Source organism: Seriola dumerili, unplaced genomic scaffold, assembly GCF_002260705.1.
Source record: "Seriola dumerili isolate Sdu_G_001 unplaced genomic scaffold, Sdu_1.0 BDQW01000035.1, whole genome shotgun sequence".
Classification (NCBI taxonomy): Eukaryota; Metazoa; Chordata; class Actinopteri; order Carangiformes; family Carangidae; genus Seriola; species Seriola dumerili.
In genome coordinates, this window is record NW_019174290.1 from 4,578,410 (window position 1) to 4,599,397 (window position 20,988).

General features: G+C 39.0%; 1 protein-coding gene across 5 annotated transcripts in view; it reads left to right on the top strand.

The window, feature by feature from the left end:
• lrba (LPS responsive beige-like anchor protein) overlaps nucleotides 1-20,988 on the top strand; it is a 199,084-nt gene continuing 178,096 nt past the window's right edge. For all 5 annotated transcript variants that reach the window (XM_022738141.1, XM_022738143.1, XM_022738144.1 and 2 more), the window contains exon 1: nucleotides 1-876. In XM_022738141.1, the coding sequence (XP_022593862.1) occupies nucleotides 691-876 (186 nt within the window). In that variant the 5' untranslated portion in view covers nucleotides 1-690. The remainder of the gene's footprint in view (nucleotides 877-20,988) is intronic.

Consider the following 20,988-nt stretch of genomic DNA (forward strand, 5'->3'; position numbering starts at 1 on the left):
GCGGTGGCGAGCTGAAGCTGCCGGGGTAAATCAGGAAGAGAAAGCAGCGCAGCTGGGTCAACGGTATATTTAACCAAGTCTGTGGAGTTCGCCGGGGAAGACAAAGCGGACCCGCGTCCCTTTCGACTTCTCCTGGAGCTGCTGACGGACTTGCCCCCCTCCAGTTTGTGAGTTATTGCTTCTGCCAAGCGCGTTACCTGTCAAGTGTGTGGACTCAGTGACAATAGCAACTTCCAGTGCTGTGCGGAGATATTAAAGTATCTCTATCCTCGTTTGCCATTTGAGGAGAAAACTGGTTAAGGACGAGTTCTGCTTCACCTGCTTTCCTCCCCGGTACCTGGAGCTCACTTCCATACGGCTTTTAACGGTATTAATCCATCCGTCTGGTATCAAGTTACGGAGCAGGAGAGGAGCAGTTCACTGTGGAGTGAAGCGGTGACATTTCCAGTCTTTCAGCGACTAACAAATTCAATTTTCGCTTTTTTTTGCCCACTTTCGATGTTTATTCGCTGAACTGTTTTGGATGGGGAGGGAAACGTTTTGCTTGTGTGCCTGTAGACTGTCAACAACTCAGCTGAAGGGGACATAAGATTCCTCTTTAACCTCCGACATCGGCTACACTGTCACCATTGGAGGTGAACAGGTGCCTTACCTGTGAACGCCACCTGTCCCGTCCTTGCTTCCGTAGCAATGGCTAGCGAGGAGACAGCGGGCGCTGCGCAGCCAGGTGATGGAAAGGACGGGAGATCAGGCGCCATGGCGCTCAACCCCGGAGTGCCTATCAGGGGGATAAGGATGAAATTCGCCGTGCTGGCTGGCCTGGTGGAAGTTGGGGAAGTTTCCAACCGAGACATTGTGGAGACTGTGTTCAACCTGGTAAGCTGATTAAGAGAGCTCAGAATAGGCCTTAGATAGCACTGTCACGGTGGCGTACTGACAGTGACATGTAAACGTTTGGACAAGTCTGACATCATTCACATTTGCATAAAAAGGCACTGATGGAAAAAAAAAATAGATGAGATACTTTAGCACCAGTTGTATTTTATATTGAGTGAATGGTGAGCGGCCCACATTGGAAACTGCAACGAGTCATAGGGTAAATTACTTCTCTCTGGTTGCCCTTATTATCCTTACACGACACAGTATATTCTTATTTATTGTATACCACATGGCATTGCGCTACAGAGGCTGGGTTCCTCAGCAGACTTTAAGTGCAGAAACTACTCTTTTGCCCTTGTTTAGGCTTAAATAATTAAAATACACATTCTCTCTCATTGGGCTCATTTATTTCCTTTTATCATTGTCTTTTTTGATCTCTACATACTCTATATAACATGTTATTAAAACAAACCTCAGTTTTTAATTGAATCAGACATGATGACTTATGTCAGACTCTTCATGGCATAGAAGCTGTTGCAGCTAATCAGTCAAGTGCTTTTTGTGATATACCGTTTCCAGGTCAATCATAATGTATATGTGTGTGCGTGTGCATGTGTGCGTGCCTTATCTGTCTACTACCTGTTAGCCACCCTAAAACCCTTATCCAGCTTTGTCTGACTGCAGCGCTGATAGTCCTTTGGCTGCTAGAGTTATGAAATGATTTTGCTGCAAGTGAATGAATGAAAGTACACGTAAGAAGGAAGTTTAGAGTGAAGGAGAGAGCATGCTCAGCTAGAGTTTGGCTGGTTAGAGGGAGGAGAGGTGAATGTGAAACCTGTAAAACTGCTTTGTCACAGTGGCAACACAATGGTGTCCTTTTTAGAAATGGAGACTCATCCTCCATGTCAGTAGTCTTGGAGTTAACTCCCAACACCAACCCCCACAGTGCAGGCAAGTGAATTGAAGTAGTAGTAGAGACACTTCTTCTCATGTCATGAAGTAGTAGCACCATTACATACAAAACTATTCCATCACCCACCAGCGTGACAACTACCAGGTTGTCAAAAAAAAGCAAACACAGATCTAGATTTTCACTGCAGCTACTATCTTTTTTTCTGTTCTGAAATGTTAACTCAAATATTTGTTTTTAGTATAGCAGACAACGTTATGTAGGTCTGCAACTAACAGCCCTACATAATCATTTGTTTTATAAAATATTAGAAAATGTTGGGAAAAAAAAGCCTATGACATGTTCCCAGAGCACAAGGTGCCATCACATGACATCACTTCAGATTGTCTGTGTTGTCCAACACTCCAAACGCAAAGATAATTAGTTTATAAGCATACAAGACAAAGAGAAGAAGCAAAGCCTCACAGTAATCAGTATTTTTATTTTGCTTGAAAATTGTCACAATTCTCTAGCAACTAATTGATTAATTGACTAATAATTTCAGCTGTTTCTCAGTGACTTGGTTCCTCAGAAATGTTTATGGCATAGTACTGAACAAGATGATGCTCATTAGTACATAATGCCAGGAATTTCAACTGTAAGGGCAGAGTGTCAACTTTGTGAGTGGCTCATGTTTGTTAAAGGTATATTTTTTGTTTTATAGAAATGTATACTTTTTTTTTTACTGTTTTAATAAGAGGTAAATATTGACTGTAATAGTTTTATCTCTGTTATTATAAATGAGAAACAGAGAAACATGTGACTGCAGCAAACGTGAAAAGAAATATCACAGGGTGGTATTGTTTTCAGATGCAAAATCCATCTAGACAAAGCACAAAGAAAACAAAATAAAACATGTACTTATTGGTATAAGTACATGTTTTATTGTGTTTTCTTTAGTCTGGAAAAAGTAATTACTATTTCACTGAAATGAGCTGGAGAGACAGGGAGGCACATGTTTTGACAGAAATATCAGAGTGCAGCTCTGCATGTGTCCCTGGGACACCCATGTTTAGCGTTGTCAGCGTCATTTTAGGGCTTTGAGCGATGGCACCATGCATTTCATTATGCTTACCACCCTCAACACACATTCTGTCATGCCCTTCACATCCGCTGCTCACCCTCCACTTGGGCGATAATCTGATTTATCATAAAGGCCAGAGTCTATGTCATTTGCAGGCTCACTGCATGAGTCCTACACTGTATTTAGTTAAATGCAACATGTTTTCCTCAAGGGTTTTACCTTTTTTAAAAAAAAAAGAAAAAAGAAAAAAAAAAGAAGAATAATGTGACCTAGAACAGCGGTTGTGATGACTTGTGACAAAGGGGCCGGAGTTATAAACACCAGGATTTACTTGTTTTAAATAAAGCAGCTGATTGTGGTGACTTTGTTTTTGCCTGGAGTCAGGATGTTACTAAAGAGGGAAGAAGAGTGTATCTCATATCTGTAGTCAAAGGATTGGTCCCTTATACTGTACTGTGGGTTTTTTCCTCTCTCTTGGTACGTGTGGTCCACGCTAGCTGGATACAAGGTGCTACGCTGTATCAGATAAAAGTGAAAGTAAAGTTGAGTATGTTCAGAATGTTCAGCAGTTGAAACCATATTACACTTCCTCTTTATAATAACTAACTGCTGTTTTTGATTGAGAAATATTAATATGTCTGTGTAGTATCCAAAACCCACAATCATTCAAAGTGTAGTTAGAAACTTTCTTATATTCTACTGCTGAGAAGTGTTGGTTGTCTTGTCATGGTTTGTGGAGTCTTACCCCTTGGTTGACAAGCTCAATCTGTTTATTATTTAATACATTTTTTCATGCATGGAAACCAAGCATAAGCCCAGTAATATCACACTTTTTTTTGTAGTTTTTCCAGACTGACTCATGTAAACAGCAGGTTTGAATGCAGCCTCCCTCAGTAAGTGTAGCATCTTTGCTGTAGATGATGGTAGATTTCAGGTTTAACCTGGTTATCGCCCCAGACACACCTGAAATAGTCCATCCACACAGGTGATGTCACTCATGTTGCCTAATTAGCCCTTGTCTCAGGCTTGTGGCTGTGTATAAATGACCAAGCATACAGGCTCAATCAACCAGAGTAATTGAAAACACCTGTGTGGGTTTGATCTAAGGTTTTATTGGTCACAGAATTCATCACAGTTATTGTCGGTAAAAACATTTAGTGAAAACAATATTCTTCAAAACAAAGATTTTTGAACGACAATGAGGAATATATTTTACACTGAATTGAAACACTAATAATAATGTGAAAGGACTACGAATTCTGCTGACAGTGAGTGCCCTACTACACAGCTCTGTGCAGCTTTCTATCACTCTCGCTGTTTATTTTGTGGCATGAAAATATACTCCAAAACATACGGGTTCAGATAAAACACTTGGCAGCAGCTTCCAGCCCACAAGATCACACAAACTGATGATAGGGTATGCTTCTTGCATTGCACAAAGGGAATGGTGAACAAATGTAGCAAGCCTCAGAAACCATTGGAGACCTATTTCTGGCTACCTGTCAAATGTGAAGTCCAATGGTCACTGGTGTTTTGGCCCTAGTGAGGTGTGCCAGCTCTTGAGAAAAATATCTGGGTCTTTTGGGCTTGGTAAATGTTTTACTTTCTTCACCAGTCGCTTGTTTACTTCATCTTTTTAAAGAAGGTAGTACAATCAGTGTGTGTGAGTCCCTGTGCTTTGGTTGCCCACAGTGTTACAGGAAGTAACATTGTTTTGCTTTTCTTGGTCTGGCTAACTAAAACAATATGCTGAAAGCTGCAAGGAGCTGCAACGTGGGGTGTTAATTCTCAGTTGGCTTGTCTGCAGCAAACACTACTGACTCATGTATCCGTATACTCTGATGTCACTCGACTGAGAACAGTTAGCAGACAGACAATATTGAAAGTACATGTTTGTGCAAAGATAATTTGCAGATTTGATGAATAATAACACATAATACTTATATATTTATATAGGATAAATGGATGAGGCAGAAAGAAAGATTTGAACTTTACAAAATTAGTGTAGCCTCTTTGAAGTTTATGATCCTGTTTTAGGACACCTCAGAGGGCAATATCACTGTTAAAACAGGGCTACTTAAAAAAAGAAATAAATGCAAGTGTCCTTATGATGATCCTGTAACTATGAAATGAAAATATGAAAGAATGGATGTCTGCTAAACTTAAAAAGGCCTCTCATGGGACAGTAAAGGTATTCTGAACAGACTCTGCAATATCATTTGCCCATGAGATCTGTTTCTCTGTCAGCTCATGCTATATAGTGTTATAATACAAGGAAGGCTGCTAGCCTGTTCTGGCACTGATGTTTGACAATTTCTGGCCTCTGTTATATAGGCTACATGTTCTAAAATCTGTTATGCACCTAAGTGTCAAGCAGCAATTTCACTTTAACTTGGACTCTTTGGCAGTACAGTGCAACCCTGCTTTCCTCAGAGTGGAGCACAGGGTCTTGTAGGGCTCGGTAAACCATTAACCAATGAAAAGGTCTGTGAGGAAGAGCTGGCCTGAGCCTGGTCACAGTGACACGGGAGATGGGTGTGGTGCGGTGTGGTTGCTAGCTTTGTGGACAGCAGTGGAAACCACGGGTATCTGTGCACATGGTTGTGTTTGTTATTGTTTATTTCTCTTGAAACATTACATTAATGTACTATTGGTTTCCTTGTGATATCTACTGCAAGGAATGTCAAAGACAGAAAGTGTGGGCAAATACTAGTTTAACTCAGCGACATGTGTATTTTGCAAGGATTTATTTCCATTTATCTCCATTTTGAGGACTAAAAATTCATCTGTCCACATCCCAGTGCCTCACAGAACAGTGAAGTGAATCTGTTCTCTCTCAAGACTCTTAGACAAACAAGTCTTATGCTTTTTTGAATGTAAATAATCATGGCTATCCAATTTAATGCCTGAAATCATTGTGTTAGAACAGGCTTCATATTTTATAATGCCTAATTTTGTCTTCTTTCATTTTTGCCACTGAACACATACGTTGTACTTAAATTGCCAACCTAAAGACAATTTATTAAATCTATATTAGCCTCTAGCTATAGATTGAAAGTCCTCTTATGTTTCTGCTCTTTAAATATTTCATATTATGTGCCTGTATTTAGTTTCCTCTGTAAGGGGCAACTACAGAAAAAGTAGACACCTTTCTTCGCTCTAGTTTTTTTTTTTTTTTTTTTTTTTTTACTTTCTTTAGTTCTATTTATGTCAAAGTGAAAATTTGGTTTCATTCTTTTTGTTCAGTATTATTTTAAGGTGTCATTCTTTGTCTTTGTGTGTTGCAACATGCACAGCATCTGTTTGATGGTGTGTTGGTGCCCACTTTATCATCTGTCGTACTGATGTTGACACAGAAGATCCTCCTTTGAGATTGGCTGTCATAAGTGAAATTAATTCTTCTAAGCTGCATCTTTACTGTGTTTTTTATTTATTTATTTTTTTAAATAGTGTACTCAGTATCTTCTTTATTACTCACCGCTGCAGGGAAGAATCATGCAAAGTAGCTCTGGAATTTGTAATGTATCAGGTTTTGATATTGTGAAATTGATATTATCAGATGTAGGCTATTTTTGCCTTTACTAACTAGGAGCTAAGGATGGCCACATTTAGATTGTGAGATAATTTAGAAACCCAGAGTCTAATACAGCTAATCTAGACCTTTGCTATTTTAACGACTTCAAAGATCATATTTTCCCACTAGTTTTTGTGTTTTGGATGAACTGTGCTTTTGATTCTTTATCAATGCTGTTTCCTCCACCCTCCTCCTACATAAAGAAAACAGTAATGAGTATGAGTTTTGAGAGATTTGAATCTAGTACTTTAAAATGTGGCCCATCAAACCAGTAATCACTAACATGACATTAAAATCAGGATCCCGAGGATCAAGATGGCAGCGCCTTGTAATTCCTTGCCCTGCATATGTGCATATGATGTAAACAGGAATGCAGCAAACGCACAAACTCTCCCTTCAGTTGCACACATTCTAACACAAGTGTCAGGGGAGTGAGGGCAATCCTTGTCCTCTCTCCAGGCGTGCTTTGCCCTCTCTGGCAGTAACAAAGAGCCCTCTAATCTGACACATGAATGAAACCCTATCTGCTTCTCTCTGCTATCTGTCGAATCAGCCCAATTCCACGGTCACACCTTTTCCCTCTTTCTCCACTGTAGCTAAAAGCTGTTTGAAACACTTGAGGGCTGTTATCTGAATAAGCATGACCCAACTCTGTTTATAGTCCTGAGTATGATTAGTTTTATTTTCCACATCACCATCAGAGCTTGTGAAGTCCGTAAGTGACCTTCTAATTTCCCTAAACAAGAGAGGGCGTTTTTGTGGCCATTACTCCATTTTGACTGTAACGTCTTGTTGACAGTCATAGCAGTGAAATCAACACAATGAGCGTCTTGAGGCTGAGCACACGTTTGACCATCCAGGATGTTGTTTAGCTGTTACTGGCTTTGAACTGTCAGAACTGGGATGTCTGTTTTTTGTTTACCTACACTGTTTGTCATTATTTAGCCCCTGAGCAGATCAGGTAATGCACCCATCATGCCTCATCACCTGCTGCATGCTGACAAACAGACAGATGGCCTTGGGATTCAAAGATGTTTGAGAGAGATGTGCCATCTAAGAGACTAGGATGTGTTATGTAACACAAATTAAAAAAGATAATTGTATGAGAACTCTTGAGTTACAGTTAGAAAAGTGAAATGTCTCTGGGATGGTATTTTTTCCTAATTCAGCAAAAACTTTGATGTGACTTGTTAGCACTGTTGTGAACAGCCCATATTGCAGAATGTTTATTTTCACGTCTTTCTTTGGACAAAGTGGTTGTGAAAATTTGTTCCATATGGCAATTTAGTGCTTAGCTACTTCCAGGGTTATTTGTCGTTTCCTCCTAATTGTAATAAGACATATGGACAACTGAGTCGATGCAGGGTTAAGGTTATTTTGTGCTGGCTGTCACAGAATTGTGACACTTGGCACAGAAAAATCAATTACAGTCATTGTTTAGACATGTTTCAGCTCAGTGAGCTTGATTCTAATTATAAATTTGCTTTAATTTTAAGGACTTATTGGTAGACTAATTGGGTTTTTGTATACAGTTAGTAAACGTGGCTAGAATAAATTTTCCATCAGACATTATCAAAAGTGTTAGTATAGAGATCACATCTGTTGTTTACTTAAAAAATGGTGTTAAAGCTGTTGGAATATATATTCTCAGGGCACAAACCTTGTGTCATTTAAATAGTTTATTATATCTGTGGCTTTGTATCGGCTTTCATTAGCTTTCAAAGAGTGGTATCCCTCCACCGAGAGCAGGAACCACTCTCCATTCAAGCCACTAAACTTGTAAACCTGGTTTAATAGCTGAGAGTTTAGTGAAAGATTAACCAGTTACAAATTATTTCTCTGCATCTGCGATTGCTGCAGTGCAGTTTCAGGGAACAGGACCATAATGTGGTCTACTTCTTGGCCCACATCTCTCCTCTTATTGTTTTTTCTATAAACAGTGCCAGCTCACAAAGGCATTTTAACAGAATGCTACTGGTTGTGTTGGAGGAAGCTGGGAACAGGAACTGTTGGTGGAGACTCAAAGACCAACAGCCTGATAATTAAACTCTACCCCTGAGTCAGCCACAGGGGCAATGAGAAACTACACTTTCCTGTCTCTTCTGTATCTAGACCAGTGACATGCAGTGAGTTTTAGAGATAGAAAAGCAGAGCCAAGAGCCTCAATATGGTGTCTCAAACCCTAACCCTGGTGTCTCGAACCCTACACCTTGACAGAACAGAAAGGAAAAGCTATTAATATGAAAAACTAATAAGCAAAAAAGAATTAAAAGGCTTGCGTGTTATGTTACACGGTTAACTGTTCTGCAGCAAAAGCTGCTGCACAGTACACCCTAACTCCCTGTTGTCACACGTGTTGACAAAGGTGATTAGTAGGACAACTTGCATCAAGTTATGATAAATCACAGTCTAATTTGCCTGTTTACTTGCTACTGCCACCTCTTAATAAGTTTTTTCTGCTTCAGAGGATAGGTCATTTTCTCATGCACAAGTACAGTTTCCACTCGCATCTGTGTATACTCATGTGAGCAATATCATAACTGATGTCAGAACAGTGGACGCTGAGTCAAGGGCAGCTTGACGAGCACGCATGTATGTAGCTAACTATAGCTAGTCACCCATCAAAGAGTTCAGGTTTATCCACAATGCGCATCTGAAAACTTATCTAAAAAAATATGTTGCTCCCCCCTCTGCTTGACAAGCCCCAGACTGTCAATGGGACACAGCCATGCCCATGAAAATGACATGAAATGATAGATGCAGCAGCTGGCAGTCAACCTAGCTTCCAGAGACAATAGTCTGGTGCGGCCACAAGAGGACAGTAAATAAGATGATCGTCTCCTCTTTGGCATGACTGACTGTCTGTTTTTAGCTTTAACTGGTCAAGCACTGCTTGCCTTGCTTGTCCTGACGGCACACCACTGATGTAGACTAATACTGTACCATTCAGAGAATAGCTACGGTCAGTTCACCTAAATAATATAAACAAAAAACCAAAAACCAATTTCTTTATTTAAGATCTAGGCAAATATGTTGGGACTGATAATCTTGACACCTGGGCAAATAAAACACAAAGCTCAGTTTTAATATTGTCAGAAGTAAAAAAAAAAAAAAAAAAAAAAAAAAAAAAATTGTTTGGGTGCTCAATTTCTTTTATCTTACACGGAATAAAACAGTTTTAATAATAAATGTTTTTAGGGTCTCACAAGGGACATCCTGAGCACAGAATAGGCTTTATGACTGCACTGAGCAGATTTCCATTGTTGGCAACACAAAGACAGTAAGAACTCCACTTCTTGTGCTTGCTGGCTGTCAGTGGAGGGGTGAAGTGATGTAAGCTGTTTTTAGCAACATTTAGAGAGTAAAACTTTTGTCTTTATGGAGTGCTTTTTTGTGGTTGTTAATGGTTTTGCATTTACCTTTTTATACATTTAGATTTTTCACCCGCTGTGTACGGAGAAAATTTCCTGTAAGAATGGAGAAACGTGGAGTTTCAGAGACTGAATGTTCTTCTCTGCAGCAGCATCGTTTGGACTTTTTGTTTTGACATGGCTTTAGCTTTATGTACAGACACACACACACACACACACACACACACACATACACACAAACACATATATATAAATTACACCTCAGTGGGCTTTTACATGATCTATTTGACCTTGGCCATGAAGGTCATTGTTATTGCTGAAGTAAAGGTTATGTGCATTCAGTGGATATAAGATGTGCCTTGGATGATCACGCACACATCATGCAAACACTGTTGACATGTTGGGACACTATAGCAGAGCTTTTGGCTAAAAAGGAAGCGGTATTAACCTCCTGGCCCTCTAGCTTCTCTTCACAGTGGGGGGTGTAATGATATGCTAATACTGCTCGCCTGTTCGCCAAGTTTCACTGTGAGATGCAGAAAAAAGGTGTGAATATTCAAACATAATAAGAGATGCTGCTCCTTTTTGTGAGAGAAATATTATGGTGAAGCCTTGGGCTGTTGCCCCACCTTCATCCCTGTGGTGAAGATTCCTCAAGGGAAAACACAAAGCCTAAATCTCAACACATGTTTTTCCTCTCCTGTGTTTTGTAGCACCATATTCTGCTTCTTTCTTGTCTATAGGCAAATTGATTAAGAGTTTTTATCTGTTTAAGACACATCTGTAAATGTTACATGAAGATGGATCTTAATTGTAGGTGTCTTGTGAGGATGAAATGGCTTTTATAGATTTTTAGTGATACTTTTTGACAGTCTCGCACATAGCATGTCATTTTTGCATTATGCAGTATGGCCCAATTCATTTCAAAGGAAACCACATTATATTGCTGTAATAGCTGTGTTTTTTCAATGAGTGTGCTATACTTTCCTCCTGCTTTAATACCTTCAACTGACTACTCCGCCATTTGCTCATGTAAATCCAATTGTGTTTAACGGCTCTTTACAATATATGCATTTAGCATGATATGTGAGAGTCAGTTGAGTAACATGCCCAAGATCCATTTGCACCCAAGAACACAGCAACGTCATTGTGAGCTCATACAACTGGCTCACATGCGGTCATGAGTATCTTGGCATCTGCCTGCGATCTGGGAAGAAATCTGGGCATTAAGAGGTCTAAGGTGATTCCTGTTTTTGCTAATATTTTGCTATGATTCACTTCTTGGTGCTTTCTTTAGTCCATTATGTGCAATAGGTTTCACAAAGGCACAGAGAAGATGTATTAATGGCCCACTATGCTCTACACACTGTGCCATGATATGATTTCATGGGTACATGGTGGTAGTGGTGGTGATATCCAACTATGTTTCACCGCAAACAAATCAACCTTGTGCAACCGGGCTGTTGCTGAATACTGACACAATGGTGACCATTTAGGAGTTGTTTGTTGTTGCTTGTAAGCAAATGCTCTAGTTGCAGACCAGCCTGTAGCCAATTCCTCTGTAGTAGTCATGGGATAGACTGCATGATTCTGCTCTCCTGAAGGCATCATCTGCTTTCCTCCAGCCTCAATTATGTGGTAATATAGTTTGTCAAACTTTAGCTGTGCACATTACTCAGCTATGTTTGTGTGATAGAACTAACATGACGAAATTGGGTTCTGTTCAGGTGAAACTGCGCCCTTTTGATTGCATGCATTTATGCAGGCTTTAACCTGTGGTGTGAAAGTGTCTGCACAACCTGCAATTTTAGAAGTGTGACTGTGCAAGCCTGTAGGAGTCTGAACGGCAAAGACAAAACTGAGCGTATTGAATGATGGCTTGGATTAGGTGTTGACAGATAGATGGCCATGGACCAGATCTGGCCTTCAAACTAAAGTGTTTGGCCCACATGTAATCTGAAATTTTGCTTAGCGTGCTACGTCAAAGCTTGTGGGCATGTTTCAGAAATGTCATGAAAGTATAACAGTGTAAATATAAAGCTAGCAAACTGTCACAGTGCCATACTGTGTATTGTCTGAGGCTGTTTAATAGGCCACACTATGAACGGTGCATGGTGCTGAACTGAGGTCTAATGATCTACCAGATAGATATCAAAATGAAAAATAAAATCACCTTATTTTGATTTGACCTGATGTCTTTTATTAGGAGTTGATTTGCTGGCTTTAACAGTAGCTCAGTGAAACTGACGACCCAATTAATTGATCTGAACCCTGTCACTCCTGTGTCTGTATGACAGGGCCATACTGTTGGTCTAACGTGAGCTGCTCCACAGACCAGTAGTTGCACTGAAACCATGGCAAGAAGGATTAAAACATTAATCAAACAATCAAACACCTTTTTGAAATTAATTAACAAACAAATGAAAATTACTCAGACAGATGAACATGGAGGCCTGTGACGTAATTGCACTTCTAAATCTGTGCTGGCCCTCCAGTGAGCAGAGCTGAGAGAGCTGGCCCTTGGCCGAACCCGACTGTCGACCCCGAGATGGTTTGTCTACCCTTGACCTGCTTTCACACTCTCTTCATCAGCAACTCATCTGTTGCCAAGGTCTGGCACACATCCTGTAGGGAATACAAGCTACACATAAGAGATGCAGCCCATAAATAACAACTGCAAAATCAATTGTAACACAGTTATTACAGCTGAAGAATTTCAGGGTTCTGTTGTGGCAGCTTGGACAGGATTTTGGACCCAATATGTTTCTTTTGACACATCAACCGGATTTTTGTAGACTTGATATGATATCTTTCCTCTCAAACTATCGCAGCCGTGGTCATCACTGCCTCTCCAAACTGTTCTTTATCTTACGTTATTACAGACTGTAATATTTTTTTAATTTCTTCCCTTTTTTCCCACTAGTAAAACTTTCTTATCAATCTTAGCCTCGCACCAAAACCACTATCTGCTCTACTGCAATGTCTCAGTGGCTCACAAACCACAGCAGGAAACTTACCACTTCTTTAGTGCCATGAAATTGCTGTTATATCAGCCACTTAAACAGTAATTGATTCCAAAGTTACTCAGTAGTGTCCTTTTATTTCTTCTTCTACTGCCACAGCTGTTTAACAGCCTTGATGTAATGCATTAACTGGCTAGGTCAAATAAAGTAAACTTGCACAGTGAAGCCAAGTCAAATTACTCTAATACAGCCTTCACACAACGTCTTCTTTAAGCTTATTTTATGCACAAATAGAAGTAAGTTTGACTTCCTTTGAAAAAATGGTTCAACTGCATTTTCTTGAAGTACCAGGCTGTACTTCATGAGGAGGAGGAGGAGGTGGTTTCGAAGCATAAATTAATGAACTTGTCAAGTATAAGAGTGAGTTTAAGGCAACGCAATCCACACCCAGATCATCCTTTTTCCTTGAAAAGCAGGAGATCACTTTCCTTCCTCTTCATAAGTGGAAGAAAAGCAAATTTTTCCCTATATCAAAATATGTATTTTTCAAATGCGTGATGAAGTGACTGTTGTCACTTATGATCTAGAGTTAATAACCGCTTTTGTTGAAGTGATTCATTCATCATTGTTGTATCAGGTTCTGGTAGTTCAAGGAATCTGAGTTACAGCCAGTAAATTACACAGCTGAAGATAATGAGCTTCCTTCAGATCTCTGGACCGTTACCTGTGATTTACTCTATTGTGTCCATGAGGGAACTTTTTCCACGATTCTTTGTCTAACAGATTTCAGGTTGCTGAAGGTGTTCTTGTGGAAGAGAGGGGAATGGCTAAAGGCGGGGAAATGATCTTATATGTTTGTGTGCTGTGTGTTCCAGCTTTCTCATACTGTTAAATTGATATTGAGGTCAACATGAAATTGTTAGCTTAGCACTTAGCAGTGGGGCAGATTATGTTAAAGCTTTTTGTAAAGTGTATGGCTCTTGTGATATTTCTCTTTGAGTAATTTAGTAACCGCTCCTCACATCGTAGGTAACAGAGAGAGATTCATCTTGTCTGCAGTGTGATGATCTGTGAGTAACCTTTAGAGAAGGGAACAGCTGTTTGTCGAGGTTAACTGATTAAAACCACAAACTGTCAAACCACAAACTTAACTCTGTGTTTTAATCACATCCAGCCATCAATGTCAGAGACTCTGACACATTTTGGATGAAGAGCAACCACATATCAAGATGTTTGATCTGACAGTATTTTAATATGACAAATATTCTCTGAGCAGACATAAAATCAAAGAATGTTAAAATAAGAGAATTCCTGATCTAATCTGTCACTAAAAATAAATGATCAGTGTGGGGATGCAGCAGTTGTTTTCTTTACTGAGTTGCTTCCAATTATTGATCCAACATTTAATTGATAAAATGCTAAAAAAAACAACAACAAATGTCCATGTCAAGTTATTAGAGCTGAAAGTGATTGGATTGTATTGTCCATTTTGTCAGACCAATGGTTAAAAAGTTATTCAATTTTATATTAATCTCCTCTCATTTGAGAGACTGGGACCAGCCTATATTTTGGGGGGGGGGGTAATTAATTATTTGCCATTAATTATGTTACTATTGATGCAACTACACACTATATGAAAGAACCAACTTTGCATCCTAATACACAGGATGTGATGTTACTTTTTCTGTCATGATCTATGTCAAACATACATCCAGGAGTCCTTTTGAGATGTCAAAAGAATGATGCAGTAACCCATAAACAGTGACTGTCAAGACATCAGGCCACGCCATCAAACATCTACAGGACCATCGGACAGGCAGAACCTGGTCACAAACCACTGAAAGTAAATGTTAAAAGGTCATGTGTGTTCATGCTGGTACATCACTGGGGTTATCAATTTGGCATCTTACATCACGGATGTTTCATTGAATTAAGCCCAAGTCATCAAGGTTCAACAGTTAGTTTTGACGTCCCAGAGGCAACTGTCTCCATATCTATAACATCCAGCAACATGGCCATGGCTTTGTGTCTTGCTTCTTTTTGAAATACCAGGCTGGAGTCTTTGCATGTTTAGTAGTATCACTCAGTATATACTTTAATGGTGCTCACTCATTTCACACAAAATCACACTTGTGTGCTCAAAATGATTCACTGGGAGGAAGTATACTGGCATCTGCACTCAGTGCTGTGTTCAATGGCAGTCAAGAATTTTAAGATGGACAGAGGAAGCTGTAGTGACACAGCAAACCACAGGAAGCAGGTTAGAGTGGAACTACTGTGTTGGGATATGCTGCAGACAGATTCCAGATTCTCCATTCAGAGTTTCCTCCAGGAAATTGTTTAGCTGAGCTAAACAGATCCTGAAAATCGTTTGTCCCATGATCAGTTTATTCAGTAGATAAGTTTAGATATGTAACATTTGCTGTGTGAAATGGTTACATTTTCCCAGAAGGTTTATTTTTTTAATGATGTTAGTGGAGGTGGTTCGGGCTAAGTGGCCCACCTCTGTGATAAAACACTGAGAAATTCTGTCATTTCTTTTAAACCAGATCAGATTGGGTATTTTGAACTCATGACTAATATTGCATGACTTTATGAATATATTACTTTAGTAAAAGATTAAAAACAAAACAATGTTTAATGATATCAATACATTTCATAGTTTATATTGATGTAATCATCTTGAAAATGAGATGGTGTTTGTCAAGAGGTTTATCCTGAAGCATCATAAATTTGAACAATAGGTAAAAACAGGAGTTCATAAAACTTAAATAGCTGTCCTTCCTTATGACTGATATTTTCATATGTATTATTTTTCCATTTAAGTCATATACTGTATATGAATTGTATAATAATATGTCTCACAGCTCATGCTTTGCGTTAGGTTTGAAGCTACATATGAACATCTTTCATGTCCTGAGCCTTCACTACCCATGACCTCTTGCTGTCATAATAAGTAGTAATAATAAGAGTACAGATTTCTTAGATCAGCGGGTCATTGGTATCACATTAAGGATCTTATACTGTTGACTGTTACCTTGACCTTTTGAGTCAATGCAAGAAATGGTTATGATTGTGCACTTTACTGTAAAAATCTGAGAGATTGACTTATCTGGAGCCTAACTAAAGATACACTGACCAAATGTGAAGCAGTAGAGCAATGCTTTAGTGAGCTGGTGTTCTACTAGCACAAGGATGCACATTCATATGGTGAATTGATACATGGTTTTTTGTCAGCTGCAGAGGAGGGTAATGCCTGCAACACAGAACAAAAAAGTTACATATTTCATTAGGCAGGAATTGCACTTAACATGTTTTTAAAACTACATATCATGAATTCTGTTACAAATTCTTGAATGTGAACAAAACCGTTTGTTTATACTGAAAGCTTCACAGGCTACCTATAGGTATAAGTGGCTAATCGAGGGTGGGTCCTTTTTAAGTGCAAAATTCTCATTTCACTCCCCCATGCATCTGGGAAGGCTGGAATTCCTCACTAATGTTTATCTCCTTCCTTCTTCACCTCCCTGATCCAGCTGCTATTTTTAACATGTTGCGCCGGAGCCAACCTTCCTATTTACTGCTACTATGCAAACTAAAATCATAAGCAATGCTGTATCCAACAATGAAATTCTTTGTTTACCTCATGATCACATCGCCCTGTCTGCTGTCTGGCAGGCACCTCGCAGTAACAGAGAACACATATTCTTCAGCATGAATTTTGTTAATGGTGAATAACCAATTCCAGACAGAGACCACGTAAAGATTTTTTCAAGCAGAAAGCCATGCTGTCAATAGATCATATTTAAGCATTGTGTTAATTTTGAACAGCTCATTCCAGAAGCGGACGACTTCAGTCGGTCAAAGTGTTACTGGAAAGTTAAAAGAATGCCCTAAAGACTGGACTCTGATGTCTAATGAGGACCATTTCCTGACAAGCCTTTTCCTTCTGTTGACAATAGCAGCCACCCTGCAGATTGCCAGATAGACAGTGCTAGTGTTAAAGAGGTCTGTTATACACCTCCATATGTATTGGCTTTGCTACGACTTACTGGCTCAAGGTTAAAAAAGGTCAAAAGCAACCTCTCACTATGGTTCTAAGTGTCGTCCAAGTGCATGTACTAATGTTTATGTGTCTGCTGAACTACAGATGATCCATGTATGATAACTAACATGTCAAAGTGTTGCTATAGAAAACATTCCTCCTCACCCTCCCTGGGCTAGTTCCTGCTCCTGGTCAGGATAGTGCATTTACAGTTTATAAGAAATTAAAAAGTTCAACTTTTTTCAGAGGATGGAGGGAGCTTATACAGGAATGCTGACACACTTGTAATTTCATCACATCTCACGCTGTCAGCAAGTGAAATAGCAGGATGGAACAGCATGGCTATGGAAGGATGGATAGTATCATAATCTTTGATGTAATCTAAATCCTCTCTCTTCCACTTGGATGGAAATGTACTGTCGGTCCTAATTATGCTGTTGCTTTCCCATTTCTTGTTATGGGTCTTTGATTCTCCCATCACAATAATACAGGATAAATGATATTGCAATTGCATGACAGAATTCAATTTAATGTAATCCAAAACAGCATAGACTTGCCAATTATATCCACATGTGCACTTTTCTGCATCTTATACCAAACCAATGTTCTTAAGCCAATGAATGGAACAACAAAGGAAGTTATATGTTGATCAGACTGCTGCCTAAGCATTATCACGTTTTAATGTAGTATAAAAATGACTGCCAGCCAATGTTAAAACAAAAGCTTGGCAGGTTATCCTTCTGAAGTTATTCTTGGAATTACAGCTATTTAAATCTCTCTCTCTCTCCACCTACTGTACCTCTCTGTCATTGTTTGTCTCATATTGTAAGCGACGCAGCATTGTGGCACTGATGAGAGAAAATGTACTCAACAGTGTCGGATGATTAATCTTCTAATTTAAAATTAATTAATTTAACAATAATGAGTAAAAACCCAAGAATAATTTAGAAATCAGAGCTGAATAATCACCAGTTCATTAATCTGAATGTTACGGTGCTATCAAACACAAAAAGAGTATATGGTGGCACCATGAAATATTCATAGTGGATTTGCAATAACAACTCATTATATATGAAGCGAGTGAGTGAGTTAAAAAGGTTCTAGTGAGCTGTGATCATTGAACCAGTGTTTTCCATGGTCACTGCATGCATAATTGTCACCACTTTACCTTCTACTCCCACTTTAATAAATGTAGAGTGGCAGGCTCATCCACCAGGCAGGATGTAGGTAGGTTGCTCTGTGAATATTTTCAACAAAATAAGCCATAGTAACACAAGCCATATTACATTAAAACTACTCTTGAGTAGTTTGGTTGTGTATAAGAGGTTGTATCCAGGGACTCTGGTTGCAATGGAAGAATGGTTGAAAATGTAATCATGATAAAAACTTTCATGATATTATGGATATTAAACAATAAATAGGTCCACATTTCTCTTTTTGATAGCACACTGTTGTTTTCAGTTTTTAGAAGAAAAAAAGGAAACGATTATTTTCGGCATTTGTTAGAAATATCCTCTGATCTCATCAGGTGTAAATCATAAATTTTAATATTTCCAAATCACTGAAGTGCACCAACATTTAGTCAACAATAAGGTGAATTTTCACTTTCACGGTTTTTATTTGTTTATACTGACAGAGGCCTATATTTCCCACTGACACCGACACATTGGGTGGTGGAAGGAGACTCATTTTATTTCTTGGCTCTTCTCTGTATTCTTGAACTTATTATGATGTAATTCAAAAAAATGTAATTCATGTTTCATTGCAGAGAGCATTTTCCATTTTTTTCTATCTTTTGTCTTAGTAATCACCTGATCATTTCACAGTACAGAATCATATGAACTAACTGAGATAAATGATCTTACCTTTGACAGAGTTAAAAATAGACGTCCTGTTGTGAAAATGCCTTTTAACTGATGTGTGCTTTGTAATTAATTTGTCTGAAATTAGTTGTGCAATAGGTCCTTTAAATAGCAGACATTCTGTCATAGTAGGAAAAACATAGCTGTTTCTAATAACAATAACAATGACTCTGTTCAACTCAAGCGTCCCAGTAACAGCGAGCCAGCATGCACGATACCAGGACTCTGAAACTGAAGCAGTTGGAATCCAGCCATCCTTGATTTTATTATTTACACCTGAGCTTTTCTTCTATCAAGTGTCAAAGTGCCTTCAGTGGAGATGGCCTAAAGCAGGCAGCAGAAATGTTGACAGGAAGGGGTTTGATAAAGTTAATACTAAACACTGCCATTAGATTTAGAAGGATTCCCGACATGTACCACTTCACCTGATGTCTTACTTATTTTATGAATGTATTATAATCAGGGCTTGATATAATTTTGTAAAATGCATACATTTTTTACTTTGCTAAACATCTTTTTAGAAGTCACTAAAGGCCTCGCCTCACTATTTCCCCTCATCTTCTCCATCAGAAGCTCATTCCACCATATCGCTGCTAGCACTGGAGGGATTTGAGTGGGACAGATTATTTGGTTGACCGCCCTATCTGCTGGAGCCATTTCAGCATCTCACATCAGCATGTTGGAAATGTGAGTGTTCATCAGCAGTGAAGAGCGCAGGATTATAAGATGTTGTCATATCACGAATCATGTTTTTGGGCCACAGTGATGGATGTTTCGGTTTGGGTGTTGTGAAGGGTGGGCTCTTATGGAAGAATAAGCTAAACTGCTTTGGTTTAACAAGATAGCTTGTTAAAAGAGATCCAGTTGAGAGAGCTGTTGAAAAAGTAGGCCAGTGGTGTGTGGTGAAAGCACGGTTACTCTGATAGCCTGTTTGTGGAGTATTTTGCTGCCTTGATTTATATTGAAATGGATTGAAAAGCCTAGTCAAGCTGGGTTGTTATTTCACACAAACTGGTATTTAAAGTCCTCTTGTAGAGGGAAAATTTAACAAGGCCTTACAAATGACATTTACATATTTTTTTTTTCAACCCTGAGGTATAAACACACATGTTGTAGAGAAATACTTGTTTCTTACTGTACAATGGGATCAACCAGACATTACACAATACAGCTCTTCCCTTAGACTTATCCCGTGTCTTATACATCTAAAGTGACACATGATATCAAGTGATACATGTCATGTGTTCTAATTGTTGAGAGTAATTCAAAACCCGATAAAAGCCATCTGACAAACTAGAGACGTGCTAGACATGAGCACAGATTTGTTACGGGCATTCTTCTATTGTCTGTTTCTGCTCATGTCTCATTCAGGCAAATGACTTTACATTCAAATCATTTCATCCATAGACTTAATTGCAGTTTCATTAGGGAGAGAACTGAAAGATGAACATCAACATGGATACACATACACAATGGACAGACAGGCTCATCACCCTGTAGCCATGGCTTGACAGCATCAGTGTTTCTGCCTATTAATTTTAGCAGAGTAATTTCCTCCCCTTTTGTACAAAATGGCTGTAATTTGTTGTTTTCTCTCTCATCTTCAGCATCGCATGACTGGCTGTAATGCTTTATAAGTCAGCTTGCTCAGACCTCAAATAGCTCTGCTCTTTTGGTAAATCTTCCCCTGCTCTATTCTCAGTCTCACTTCCTTGTTCACTGCCAGAATGTGTAATCTCTGTGGTTTGTAAATAGAGAAGAGAATAATTTACACTATAGTCAGACATCACCAAAGTTCTTAGAAAAATCCATACCACAGTTGTCAAGACATTTCATTCAAAACCACAAATGCCAACTTGCTCAAGGCGCTACTTGAAAAGTCAAGAGTTCCCCAAAGTCAGAGGGCTTTATCCTCCACGGACCGTGGATGTGTGTAGAACATTTTACAGCAATCCATCCAATAGTTATTGAGAGAAAAAACAGTTCTGCTCTGGCTTTACTGCATTTTATCTTTTTCAGTATTTGACATCAGCCAAGCATAAAAACATTTTTGTATATTTTGTCTTATAAACTTGCATTTCCACTGTTTTTTAAGTGCCATTTCCACGTGTGCATTAAACAGGTGGATGGAAATGGATGGTATTACTTGTGACAACGGTTTTATTTCAAAGCTCCATTATGCAGCCCATGCATACATTTGACACTTTGCTCTCTTATCAGGGATGATGTGGTAGAAATATTAACCTCATGTCAGACATTGTCATTGTTGACATTGGATTTCAAATTGCAGCTTTCTAGGAATCTATCATGTAAGCTGAAAT